At 49.7% G+C, this 13733-nt stretch overlaps 1 protein-coding gene across 2 annotated transcripts in view; it reads left to right on the top strand.

Annotated features, from left to right (window-relative positions):
- The window catches only part of LOC104367396 (mucosa-associated lymphoid tissue lymphoma translocation protein 1-like), a 29371-nt gene extending 20009 nt beyond the window's left edge, over positions 1–9362 (top strand). For both annotated transcript variants that reach the window (XM_042804262.1, XM_032990490.2), the window contains 2 exons: positions 5382–5507; positions 6976–9362. In XM_042804262.1, the coding sequence (XP_042660196.1) occupies positions 5382–5507; positions 6976–7341 (492 nt within the window). In that variant the 3' untranslated portion in view covers positions 7342–9362. The remainder of the gene's footprint in view (positions 1–5381; positions 5508–6975) is intronic.
- Positions 9363–13733: the final 4371 nt, after the last annotated feature.

The raw sequence follows: 13733 nt of genomic DNA, 5'->3' as shown, positions 1-13733 counted from the left end.
GCCACTAGGCTGGAGAGCTGTGTTCCTGTGGGACACGGCCCTGGAGAGACGAGAGGTCCGGGAGAGCTGGCAGATTTTCAAGGATCCTGATGAACAGGGAGTCAAGCAAAGGCAGCAGGAGGCCTGTATAGGTGTGCCAGGGGCTCTTAACTGAGCTCAGGCATGAAGAGGAGGCATCCAAGAGGTGGAAGTAAGGGCAGGTGGTGGAGGAGGACCAGAGAGACAAGGTTCAAGCACATAGGTGTGGGTGGGGATAGGAAAGCCAAAACCCATCTGGAACTGAATCTGGAGGCAACAAGAAGGGCCTCTACAAGTGTATCAGCAGCAAAGGGAAAGCAAGAGGTAATATGAGCCCACTGCTAAATGGGGCAGGGTCCCTGGTGACACAGGGCATGGAAAAGGCTGAGGTATTCGATGCCTTCTTCACCTTGGTCTTTACTTTGCCAGCCTTCAGGACCCTGAGGCCGGGGGAAAGGTCGCGAGCAAGGAAGACTTACACCGACGGAGGGGGACCAGGTCAGGGAGCCCTTAAACAAACCGGACATTCACAAATCCATGGGACCTGATAGGGAGTATCCACGAGTGCCAAGGGAGCTGGCGATGAGCCTGTGAGGCTATTCTCCATCAGCTCATGGTGGTCTTCCTGAGGTCTGGAAGAAAGCCAGTGTCACTCCTGCCTTCTGGGAGGGCAGGAGCTGAAGATCTGGGGAGGTACAGGCTGGTCTTACCTCGCCTTGATCCCTGGGAAAGTGATGGAGCCAATAATCCCTGCAGCCATTTCCAAACACAGCAAGGACAAGAAGATGACTGGGGAACGGTCAGGATAGATTACAAAGGGGAAGCCATGCCTGATAACCTGATAGCCTTCTGCGTTGAAATTACTAGCTCTGCAGATGAGGGGAGAGCAGTGGATATTGCTAAATCAAGATAAACAAGGCTTTCAACACTCTCTCCTGTAGCATCCTCATAGACAAGCTGATGAGATAACAGACTAGATAAGTAGATTATGAAGTGGATTGAAAACTGGCTCAATGGGTTGTGATCAATGGCATGAAGTCCAGTTAGAGGCTGCTAAAGGGTAGCCCCAGGCGTCAGTACTGGGGCCAATACTGGTTTACATCTGCATCAGTGATCTGGATGTTGGGGCATACCCTCAGCAAGTTTGCTGCTCACACAAAACTGGGAGGAGTGGCTGATGCACCGGAGGGTTGTGCTGACATCCAGAGGGGCATGGACAGGCTGGAGAAATGGGTGAACAGCAATCTTATGAAGTTCAACAAGGGGAAGTGCAAAGTCCTGCATCTGAGAAGGAATAACCCCACAAACAGGCACAGCTGGGGGGCAACAGGCAGGACATCAACTTGGCAGAAAAGGCCCTCAGGGTCTTGGTAGACGCCAGGCTGACCATGAGCCAGAAAGTGCCTGCACAGTAAAGGGGGCAAATGGGGATCCTGGGCTGCATTAGGAGTGTTGCCAGCAAGTTGAGTGAGATGATAGATGCCCTCTGCTCAGCACTGGTGAGGCCACATCTGGAGAGCCGTGTCCAGTTCTGGGCTCCTCGGTGCAAGAGAAACATGGATATACCAGAGAGAGTCCAGTGAAGGGCCACATAGATGACAAAGGGGCTGAAGCATCTCTCCTATGAGAGGCTGAGAAAGCTGGAACTGTTCAGCCTGGAGAAGAAAAAGCTCAGGAGGATCTCATCAATGTATATAAATACCTGCAGGGAGAATGCAAAGAGGACAGAGCCAGACTTTTCTCAGTGGTGCCCAGTGCCAGGACCAGAGGCAATGGGCACAAACTGAACCACAGGAAATTCCATTTAAAACGAAGAGAAAAATTTCCTGCTCTGAGGGTGATTGAATATGTTGTTTCTTTTGGAAAACCAGGGCTGTGGGATTGTTTGTTATTTTCACTAATGACCTCAGGGATGTGCCGTAGCATGTACTTATTAAATCCACAGATGCAGTAACACTGGGCATCCCTGCAAGGTGCTAAAAGGCAGGGTTAGATTTTAGAAGGATTTGTATAAACTGGAGATGCAATCTGAGGCCAAGGCTGTTACTCAGCAGATGCAAGTTCCTGCATGTGAGCAGGAATAAGCAGTAGCATAAGCATGGGATGGAAAACGAGTGGGGTACCAATGCTAGTTAAAGTCCATAACAGCTGGTGCAAAAAAAAAGTGGGGCAGAAAAAGGTGCCAGGGTTGTAAATAAGAGCTCCAAGATTTGTGTGAGATCCTCTCTGGCTTCCCTTGCTGTTGCTGAGGCTGGAGTACTGGGTCCAATTTTGGGGCCGTGCTCCATGGAAAAAAGTGTGCCAATTAAAGTGCATCCAGAGTAATAAAAGGAAGGAGCAAGAGAATTGTGGGTTAGGCAAGAAAGGCAAAAAAAGAAAAAAAAAAAAAACAGAAACAAAAGTGGATAGGAGGCCTTCAAATACACAAAAAGTTGTTTCCAACATGGAAGGAGGTCATGGCTTGAGTTGCAGTAAAGAAGATCCAGAGAGGACGTGACATTTTCATGGTAAAAAGAGTGAATGTCTGAGAGGGGTTTTGCCTGAAGGTGTTGCAGAATCACCATCCATGTGGATCCCTTAGAGCATGTGGACATGCCTCTGTCGGGTGTGATGCGTGTCACCAAATCTGTGTTGTTTGGGCCACATGATGCCTTTGGTCCCTTCTCCTTTAAGGTCCGTATCCTGGTGGGGAGTGTCACGGCCTCAGGAATAGGGTGCAGGCCGAACCTCATGTGCAGAAACAGGTCAGCAGCACATGGCTGGCTGTCGGCTCCAAAATCATTGAATGCGGCAGTCACTTCATCAGTTAACCTCTCAGGCTGCTGCGAGATCCTCGCTGTGTGGATGCTGAAGGGACTTTGGGCACTTCCCCACAGTGCTGAGCATTTGCTCCTTCACTTTGAGATGGTCCCAGGTCTGTGCCAGAGAGAAATGGCATGTCTGTTTTGGATGTTCAGTGTTTGGGACTGGCTTCATCCCACTCGGAGAGGCCATGTGGCTCACCCCATCCAAGCTTCCTGACGCTGCTGGGCTTTTCATGAGCTGTGGTTTAACTCAGGATGGGATATTGTTATATTAGCGTTAGTCACATCTGTAGCACACTGGGTATTTCTTAGGCTGAAAAAAGGTGTGGCCCAACCTCAAGGGTCTCAAAACTGCAGAGCGATAAACAGGCATTTGGTAGAAGAGTCCAGTGCATTAGCCCAGACCTGAGCCCTGCTAGCATAAACCCGACCGCGCTGTTAATCACTGAAAATTCAGTGTCTGCAAAGGCTGCTAACACAATTGCAAAAGCAGGCACTTACAGGTCACCTCATCCAGAGCACATCTGTGCCTGCAAGGAGACACAAGGGAACATGGCCCAACCCCAGCCCTGACAGGCTGATGGGTCCCCGGAGGAGCCACTCTTGGAGAGGCTGCAAGAGTGGGAATGCACCGGGGGAAGGCAGGACTGCAGAAGTCAAAAGAAATGTGAGGAACCAGCACTGAGGCAGCTGCGGAGAAGGTTGGAGGAGAGCACTGTGGCATCATCAGCTTCAGGGAAAAGAGGGGACTAGTGGTGAGGTGACTACGAGGAGCACTTCTGGCCGTGGACTGTTTTCCTCCTAGTGACTAGGATTTCATGGGTACTACAAGTCTAGCAGGGTTTACTTTAACACCTTCATCAGAGTCCCTAAAGGCTATTGAAAGCACAGACACCACTTTTGACTTGGAAAGACGCTGTTTTTCCCACCGCAGGGGGCTGGCAGGGTGGGCTCACCCTGGGCAGGGCTGGTGGCATGCGCATCCTTAAGCGTGTGCTGGAGGACGGAGCTTGCTGGATGCCTTAGGGCCACTCTGCTCCTTTTTGCAGTCCTGCTGAAGCTCTGTGTTAGTAGCATCCAGGCTGAACTGGTGTGTGCCTCTCTCTTTGGCCTCCAGGTTTAGTTTAATCCTGTCTGCTGGGCTCAGCATAGCAGTGACAGCATAAGGGTAGCTGGGAGCAGGTACCTGACGCAGCGAGGCCGGGAAGGAGAGAGCAGGAGAGGGCAGTGTTTGTTTGCAGAAGGTGCTCTGCTTTGCAGCCTGTCTCCTGTTTCAGGCACAGCTCAGGCTGGTGGAAGGAACCACGACGAGGCTCCCTGCGCTGCTCCATCCCCATGTGAGCCGTGTCCTCCCCATCTCCCCGTCTGCCCTGATCTTCCCTAAGCTCCCTCCAGTTTATCTTTCCAGTAATGAGTTACCAAGTGCGGAGATAGGCTTTGGCTTTGCTTTGTACAGAGATAAATGGTATTTATGGCAGTGGTGTTTACTCCTGCTCTTCCAGCCTTGCAAGCAGGAGTGACCCTGATGCCTGCAGATCCCAGCCAGCATTTGGGATCCAACATTTTAGCTTCTACCCCCAGTATTCTCCTGGCCAGAAACAAATTGCTTTGGCTGCTTACAGGCAGTAGTTCAGGGAACGTCTGTAAAGGCTAGCAAGATCTTCCAGGGCACCTCTAACCTCTACCTCCCTGCAGTGTCCTAATAGCCTCTTTTGTCAGCATGCCCAGTGCAACTTCTCCCGCCAACGGTGCGAAAGTTTTGCAAGGGTCAAATCCTCCTCACACGCCACTGGTTTTATCTGTGGCTGCAGCAAGCCTGCCCAGGCTGCTCAGCTCCCACAGCCAAAGCCAGGCCAGGACATCACAGCAGGATCACACCATGGTAGTTGCCAGAGCCAGCTGGCAGAGGGAAGCACCTTCTCGTGGAAGGGGCTGGTGGACCGTGGGCTGTTGCCCATCCTAGAGGGCTCAAATCCAAAGCAAGATGCTGTTTCATAAGGCCTTTATTCCTTTGTCCCTTCTTGTGCTATTAGTAGCTCCAAGATATGATTGTTACTGAAGAGAATCTCATAGAGACAGGGCTGTTTTGGATAAGTTTGAGTAATTCAGCAAGAATTGACAGTTGTGTAGATGGTGGGGGGCTAACTCAGCACCCGGCACAACTCAGAGCTTCCTTTAGCTATGCCCTTGGAACACTTGTTCCCTCCTTGACACACCGCTTATGCTACGTGTGGTTGTGATAGTAGCTGTTGCTGGTATCTGCTTTGCTGGAAATCCCATTATACCAGTTTTCCCGGTAGATGTGCTATGGGGATGTTTAGCTAGGTCTTCCCATTGATATGCACAAGGTGAGTGTGTGAAGTCTCTGTATTTCCGTTTCATGCCTGTTGTACTTCCATTGGGGTATGCAGCATTTCCACCAGCCAATGCATCGAGGGCACGGGCCAGCCCTGGGAACTGCTGTGTGCAGAGGAGCAGCATGTTTGATGGGTAGTTGCACCTCCATGTCCATGCTGGCGCTGAAATTTCCTTGCATTTCCTCTTGTTTTCCTGACCCAGGAGATGGGCGATGTGACCATCCTGAAAGAGAGCCGCCTGCAGCAAGTGCAGTCTCTGCTCGCCTCTGTATACAAGCGGGAGGAGCTGGACTGCGTCTTCCAGCTCTGTGGACTACAAAAAATCCAGGTAGAGAGCTGCAAGGTGCAAATCTCCACGATTCTCCTGCACCCTCGTGTAACTGGTGCTCCCCATCCCCGCTGGCTCGAGCTGGATGTGCCCCTCTGACTGGGTCTTGTGATCCCATGCGGACAATGCCTGGCGTGCCCATGTCAGTGTAACATCCAGATCACTGTTAGAGTTGTTTGTTGATCTTCAGGGCACAAGAGCCATCCTCTTTCTCTTGGTTTGCTCTGTTTTGCTGTGCTGCCTGGCCAGGGAGGCTGTTCTTTGCCTGTATGAGCCTAGGAGAGATCAGACCAGCCCAGATATTTCAGATGAAGGATGTTTCTCTAGGCTGTGTGCGTGCCTGAAAGATGGGCTCGTGGGCTGGCTGGGATCTCGAGCAGTGGGAAGGTTTATCCCCTTCCATCAGGGTGACACTACCAAGCCTGATCCAAGCTATGCCTCTCTGGCACACTTGAAAAGACCCTTGAACTATTTAAAGACCATGAGAGAGGCAGAATTGCTAGTCCCCTGGCTTGTCTCTTCTAGCAGATTATCTCTCCCTAGATAGCAGTGTGCACCTTGTTTCTTAGCTGATTTTTTTTTTTTCCCCTCTAACACCCAGCCAGTGAATCTTGCCAGCTGCTTATCTGCTCTGTTCCACGCAGGCTCACACCAAATGTTACTCTCGAGCTGCTGCCTGGATCTACCTACAATGAGCTCCATTTGCTGGGTGCACGACGTGCCTCAGCGTATGGCAGCTCTTTTCTGAACCCTTCCCAAGTGTTCTGCATTGCTTTTAAGTGCAGACATGAGACCTGGACCCTGCATTGCCTGCCAAAATTTGCTTCTTCCTCCATTATACGTCTCCCTGCTTTGTACAGCCAGGCGTTTCAGGCACAGCCCCATGCTAGGGATTCATGTTCAGGGATTTGGCTGCCACCAGTATGGTTATTTTCTGATTTCTTCACCATCTTTTATAAAAATCTAAAGTAGTGCTAGGCTGTGAATGGATCCCTGTGAAGCTCTGCTGTTTAAAGCTGTTGGCTTTTACTGTGTGATGTGTGTTTTATTGAAGTGGTTTATATCCCTCCCCTTGCATACTTTCCTCTCACCTGTGCATCGGTCCTGTGCCATGGCCAGGGTGGGTGGCACACTGTTCCTCATGTGGGTGCAGTCCCTCTCCCCTCCTGCTCCCCTAGGCCAGCCCCTGGGGGTGATTCTCTCAGTGTCAGTGCCCTGACCAGGCCGATGAGATCTCAAGAGAAGTCCTGAAATCCGGAAACCATGGCTGAGGCCCACAAATGTTGAGCGTTGTCACAGCTCGTTTTCTCTGGCAGTAACATTGCTCCATCACGCCACAGCATGGGGCTGTGAGCCTGCAGAACAGCCAGCCAAGTCTGTCATTTTTGTTGACAGCAGCGACAGCAGAAAAGCTCTGCTTCAAGTCTTGGTCTCCAATTCACTTTGTCCTTTGCTCTCCCTCTTCCAGACTGACATGGTCCTGCAGTTGAATTTGCATTACACCCAGCTGAGCACGAAGCAGAGGACTTGTGAAAGCCTGCAAACAACCCTCCAGAAATCTCTGCTAGGGCAGTTTTGCAGCCAGAGGAATTACTCTCCGCCAGAGAACTACCAGAGAACTCCTGCCTACGCAGGCAGCGTGTGCCTCCAGGATGCGTTGGTGCTGAGCACGGACCCAAAGGGGCAGGCATCTCTGAGGACAGGCTCTGGCCACAGCTTGCCCAGCAGCAACCCCTCCAACTCCAGCAGCGAGCCGGAGGAGAATGATGAGAGCGACCTGGGCGAGCTCTGCTCAGCACTGCTCCGGGCTGGCCCGGGGCAGGACTCCCCCTGACCCCCGCAGGCTGGCGTGCTCAGCCTTGGGAACTGCTGTTTTTAAGAGAGGCAGCAGTTACTTGAGTGCTAAATACATCTGAATCCATCAGCTGCTTTCCAGATTCGGCGATCGCCCCGGCCAAATGAGGCCAAATCTGCCTTTTTGGAAAGTCTTCTCCCATCTGCACCCGGTGGCACGCGGGGCCTGAGGCCCGCTGGAAGTAGCCCCGGCGCAGTAGGGACCAGCAAGGAGTAGTTGTTGTGTCTGGCAGAGGACAGGGCCACCCGACGAGTCATAACATCGCCGGGCGAAACCCAACGTCGCTTAAAGTCAAGGGCACTGCCTGATGTTTTCTGCAAATTAGGCTTTGCCTGGAAGCAAACGTTACAGCATTAGATGTGATGAGAACCCCCTAAACACTACAGACCCGTGCTATAGCAGTGACAAGGCCTCAGAACCCAGCTACGACTGCTGACTCTCATCGCACTTGTGCAAGGGACACAAGGCTTGACCAAGGGAGCCAGAGGGAACTGTGTGAATGTATAAGCTCTTCCCTGGGGTTGCAGTGTGGTTTCCTTCCCTTGCAAGTCCTGCCTGTGTCAAAGCAGGTTTTAAGCTATGCATTTATGTATTTCTGAAGAATGTATTTATAATTGGGGCAAGACAATTGCTTGCCAGGAAAAGGAAGGTCAGATGTTCTGTCAAGTGTGCGTTTACAATGGAGGCTGGTTTTTCATCAGCCACAGGCACGGGACAGGTATACTTACACATGCCCTTCTAGTGTGGTACACAGTGGCATTAAAGGGTGTTAACTCCTGTGTAGTCCTGAGTTCCTCTCAGATGCAGAATTTCCTACATGTGAGAGGTGGAAAAGACCAAGGAGGAGGAGAAAGAACTTCAAAAAATTTATTATTAGTGCAAATTTGTTTTTTTTTCTGAGTGCCTGTCTGTGCGTTCACTGTGGGCAACCTCAAGCACTACCTTTCATGGAGAACCAGCTGTCCAGAGAGAGCCACAGATGAGCAGGGCCCAAAGGGTAACACGAGTGGGCAGTGTCCCCTCCCTTCCTGCTCCTCTAATATTTGTTTGCTAAAGGTTTCAGCATAGCTCCAGGTGATTGCTCAGCAAGGGCCTGGGAGGGTGATCAAATAGTTCAACAGGGGCCAGTGACCCCAGTGAAGTGTGGGATCGTCATCCTTGGAGGACAGTTGGCTATGGACTGGAGAAGGTGCTGATGAACTGATCCAAGCTGGCAGGGTGCTGGATCAGAGACTGCCAGAGGTCCCTTCTGGCTGTTGTGGTCCTGTGAAAGAAAGAACTTGGAGATCAAAGGCTTCCTGAGAAGTTAAGGATGGCGAGGTGGGGAGAGTGTCCAAGCTCTGTCTTCTGTCTTGGTCTAAATGAGGGATGGAGAGAGCATTTTCTAAGTTTTGGTTCTCCTTCAGCAGTGAAGATACTTGCATCTCCATCTATGGTGTCTGTTGCAACATGGAAAAATATGAAATGTTCCTTCCAGATAAACCATGCTACAAGTGCTGGAAACCTGTCCAAAGAGAACAGAGGAGGCTTTTATTCTCCTGACAGTGAGTAGAGCCAAGGGAAAGAAGAGAGGCCCCATCTGGCTGAAGTCTAGAAAGTCTCCTAGGAAAAAATGTAAAGCTCAGAAAAAAAAAAATGCAGGATGTTGTTTAAATAAGATGGACTGATAGAGAAGCTAAACCATAAAATAATACATTAGTTGAAAGGAGAACCAAAGATCAGCTCAACACCAGCAGAAACTTGGGTCAGGTCAGTGTGAATGGCTGTGCAGGCATTTGGGAGTCTCCCAAAGCATTGGGAGCAGGGAGTCTGGTTGCCTCTATGAGGATTATGCACACTCTCCTATACTGTTGGGGCAAAATGTGTGTTTCTGGCTCACATAATGATGGCAAATGTCATCTCCCATGAATGTTAATCTCCTTCAAAGTGAGGCTGTTTATTTTTTTCTGAGTAAAACACTATAGGTGTTTTTGAACAAACAAAGCTTCATGTGGCGCTGAGTTAACTGTCTTCATTTTTCCCCTCTAATTGCCAGGGTGTGACTTAATGTTGACCTACTGGCTTTTTATGCTTTGAACTCCAGCTTCTAGGCTCTTACGTGTGAGGATTGTTTCCTTTTTTAGGTAACTGCATATTGAAGTTTGGATTTAGAAGGTGGATCAAATGACACTAGACAGGATGAAATAATGTCCTGTGAAATGTGTAGATAAAATAGCGACAGGGTTCATTGTGAATTATCCAGTCTCCTTTGTAAAGTGTGGTGCTGGGGTGGCTGGGTCAGGCTTAGGAGGCCTCCTGTCCCAGTGCCAACCACAGGACTTGTCCCTGTCACCAGCATTTCTGCTCCTTCAAGGAGACCCTGCAGCCAAGCCCGGGGCTACCAGGGCACCTCAGTCGACAGTGTAAGTGAGAACACAAGCACTTGCAAAGGTGGGGTTTGATTGCGCCCTGGGTCTCTGGCCACGACAGCCTGCTGCCCTGCCACCAGCTGGGTTTGTTGTGGGAGAGAGTGAAGCTCTGTCTGCCTTCATCCCTCTACCCTACACGTGCAATCCAAACTGCCCTGGCGGAATAACGATCTAGTGCCAGGAAATTTGCTCTTGAATCTGTGTTTCCATCTCCCAGCGCTGAGGACAGACGACTCCTCCAAGATTGCTGCGCTTCTCTTGACTGCATCCCATCTGCAGCCAGAGTCCTTGGGCTCCATAGCTCCCTGTGGCCAGCCGAAGGGTGGGAAGGAAGGAGCACCCAGCGCCGGGCAATGCACCAGGATTTCCTGCTCTGCTCGCAGCATGCCTGTGGCCACGTAGTCCCAACAGCCTCTGCCCACTCGACACATTTCTCTCTTCGTTGCCGCTCCTTCCGTCCACACTGGCTCCTGGACGATGCTGCTTTTCCCCCACCTCTGTGTGATCTGGCCTCACCTCTTGCTGCTGCATCTCTCTGGCTTGCTCTCTGCCACGGCACGGAACCCGCAACAAGCAGTCATTCTTCCTACCACTTCTCTTTCTCACCTGACAGCATGTATCCCACCCATCTTGCTATGTCATTTCAGGTTATCCCTTCATCCCTGTTGATTTGGAGTAGATTTTCGTGCCTTTTCATATATTTTCTGAAGTAGCAGGTGATATCTCCAAACTCAAACCCATGGAAATCTGATGCTATCCCGTTGCATTTCTTTGCAGGGTGGAAGCCTGGACAAGACCCTGTGGCTGGGTAGTACGGGTGGACTCCCCTGTGTCTAGTCTTCATGCTACCTTTAATAAGAAAACCAGTCCATTACTTAGTTTGATTCTCCCAGAAGGGCTACAAGACCCATTAAAGGCTGGGACTGCGTCATTAGATGCACAACTGCAGGCAAAGTGGGACCCAGAAATCAGCTCTAATTTACATTCCCTCTCTGCCTCCCTACCTTCACTTACACATTCACAACCACAGCCACTGCCCTCTGCTTCTTATTGTTTCTGGGCCAGTCTGTGCCCAGAGGCTACAAAGAGCTACTCGGCATTTAGAAGCATTTATGTAGGCAATACAGCTCCTTTCCCTTCACCCAAGTCTGTTATGATATTTTTGAGAAGCACCGAGCGAAGCGAAGCTTTAAAACACTCATTAATCTCTGATAAAAATAGCACCTAAATGCTCGATAATTTTATTTTTAGATAGATGCCTTTTTTTTTCCCCTCTCTGCTAATGCAGATGTGTTGAAGGGAAGGACCTTGGTCAACAGCCTGATGTGCTCTTCTGCTACAGAGTTCATTTGGGATGCAGTTCTCAGCTCGTTTGCTGATACTTGGCAGTTCCTGACAAAATAAGGCGAGTGTGCCCAAAAGGAGTGAGAAAACAAGGCAGTGAAAATCAGGGAAATGCCATTTCTGTCTGTTTCATTTAGTTACTGGAAAATCAGTGACCCAGCACGCAGCTGAGAAGCGTGGAGAAGCGTGTTAGATGTGCACTGGCATATATACCCGAGCCTGGCACCCTTCTGTTCACAGCAGATTCCTTAAGGTTCGTCCTCAATTGGCTTTTTTGTGAACAAATCAAGGAAAGGGTAGATTTGTCCCAGATGAGCCACTTTCCAGCCTCAGCCAAAGAGAGAGAGAAGCATAAGGCAGGTCTTTCTGTGCCTGGAGAACTGGTCACGCAGGTAAACCAGCAAGTTGGGGGTACGAAGGCAGCAGAAGCGATGGGTTCATGTCTCAGGCCAGGTAGGGATACAGCTGTGGAGGCAGGCGACACCAAAGCAATGTCCTCGTGCCAGGAGGATCTTCCTGGCACCTCTGGGTAGCCGAGGCACCTGCATGTCAGTGAAGGAGCATCCCAGAGTTGTCTCTTCCCCTTGGGCAAATTTAGGGAAAGCCCTAACTGGGGTCACAGAATGTCTGCAGCGCAGCAGTGTGGGAGCCCACCTGGGGCAATGGCTAAAGCATAAGTTCATTGAAGTTGTTTCTGAGGGAAAATGTCAATGTTGAGCTGTTTCACTTCCCATCTCAGCCCTTTCCAGCTTTTTGGAACAAATCCTTCTCCCTCACACAAGAGTGAATTTGAATTTACTCTTTAGAAACTGGGAGGTTCTCTTTATTTTCCGCTTGATAGAGATTTTCCATAATAACTACTATAGAACCTGCCAGATCATTTGCTGCTGCTCATTACAGGGCAGAACGAGTGGTGCTGTTTACTAGATACTCTTGCTTGATGCTTCCCACTATAGATGCTGTTTGCTGTTGCTTATAGGTCTCAAAGTGGCAACCTGAAGTTTTCTATGCTGTGGGCCAATCTCATACTGTTTTCTGGCCTTTCTGACCATAGGAGCATGTGAAACTTTCCAACCGTGAGAATTTTCTGTCTTTTATCCCAGGACAGCAGGGTCTGAAGAGCCTCCTGATACGCAGGCAACCTGTTTCGGTCAGGGTGTGGATGGCCCCTCGGGGGAAGGATGGGCGCAGTATTATAGCAGAACATAGAGAGGGACATACAGGGAAACTGCAAGAGTCAAGGATGCAGTTTTGGTCCTCCTTCCCTAGTTTTTGGAAGCAGCTTCTCATACAGTCGTGAGAGATCCTGAAGGCATTTGGTGGCCATTCCTTCTCAGGGAAGGAAGGAGCTTCCCAAAGGGCAGATTATCATGTTATTTAGCAGTTATGCTACCTTCCTTGTAGACGAGGATTGAATAGGGTGATCTCTTGAACTTGATCTAATAGAGGAATCGCTTCTTTCTAAAATGCACTCATTAGGTCATTAGCAGAAGATCGCTTCTGAAATACCAGGTGGTGTCAGTCTACTTCCTATAACAGGACCATACACACGGCAGTAACTGAAGAGGCAGGACTGGGGACTAGTAAGGAGGTCTCCAATTGTTAAATCCAGGTGGTGCCACCAAAGGCGGTGTGTCACAGATGGCCTTTATCCGTCATGCTTTGCACATGGAGACACCCACGGCAGTGCTCTCCGAACGTTGGCAATCGTCCTGCTTCGAACAGGAGGTTGGACTAGGTCCCTTCCAACCAACGCTTCTGTGATTCTGCTACCAGAATATATGCCCAAAAGAGTATACGTGTTCTGAGTGGTTCTGAGCAGCAAGCACACTGGGAGATGCAAGAGTGCTTCCGTGAAATATCCCTGCTCCCTGTCCAAAAAGCAAATGAGGACAGTGGTTCAGTTCAGCTGGTTCCAAAACTTTTAAAAACAGAAACTTATGGCAGGTCTAGAAAATAAGGAAAAGGTGGTAAACCAGTTCATTTGTAAATGTAAGATGGTTCAGATTCCAGTTCTTCCGCGCCTCCCCAAAATGCAGATTATCCAAGAATGAAAGCAGGAGGGTAGTTTTAGATAAAAGGTGTGAGTGAAGCCACCCAGTGCGAAGACAATAAACCCCAAATTAATCAAATGAAAAAGAAGATAAACACCTTTGACCTGCATTCAGGCAAGCTACCCATCTGCAGGGCGCTGGGAAGCCTCTTTGGAAAGCAAAGGCAGAAGCAGGTTTGGTGTCACGGTGAAGCCGGCAGACTTGGACTTCATTAATGGTGAGAAATTATTGATAGAACAGCCTCCTCGTATGGTTCCAGACTTCTCTCCTCTTTCAAAGATTATTTTAATGACTGTTTTGCCGTTGTTACTAATTGCTTGAAATTAGGTCCGTGACATCATGTGGCAGTGAAAAGCGTATCACCAAACAGATGAGAATCCTTGAAATGCTTGAAGTTGCTTCTTATCCTCACAGTTTGGATAACCTTTTGCGTAATAATCAACAATTTCAAATATATTGGTCATATCACCTCTTCAAAGAGATAGAAGACGCTCTTTGAAATTACAGACCAGACTTCATACACACAAGAAGAACTGACGTGGTGTCACACAGTAACGAAGAGCTA

This window comes from Tyto alba, unplaced genomic scaffold (genome assembly GCF_018691265.1).
Source record: "Tyto alba isolate M040663 unplaced genomic scaffold, T.alba_DEE_v4.0 Super-Scaffold_41, whole genome shotgun sequence".
Lineage (NCBI taxonomy): Eukaryota > Metazoa > Chordata > Aves > Strigiformes > Tytonidae > Tyto > Tyto alba.
The sequence above is the reverse complement of the archived record's forward strand: the minus strand, read 5'-3'. Positions and strand labels throughout refer to the sequence as shown.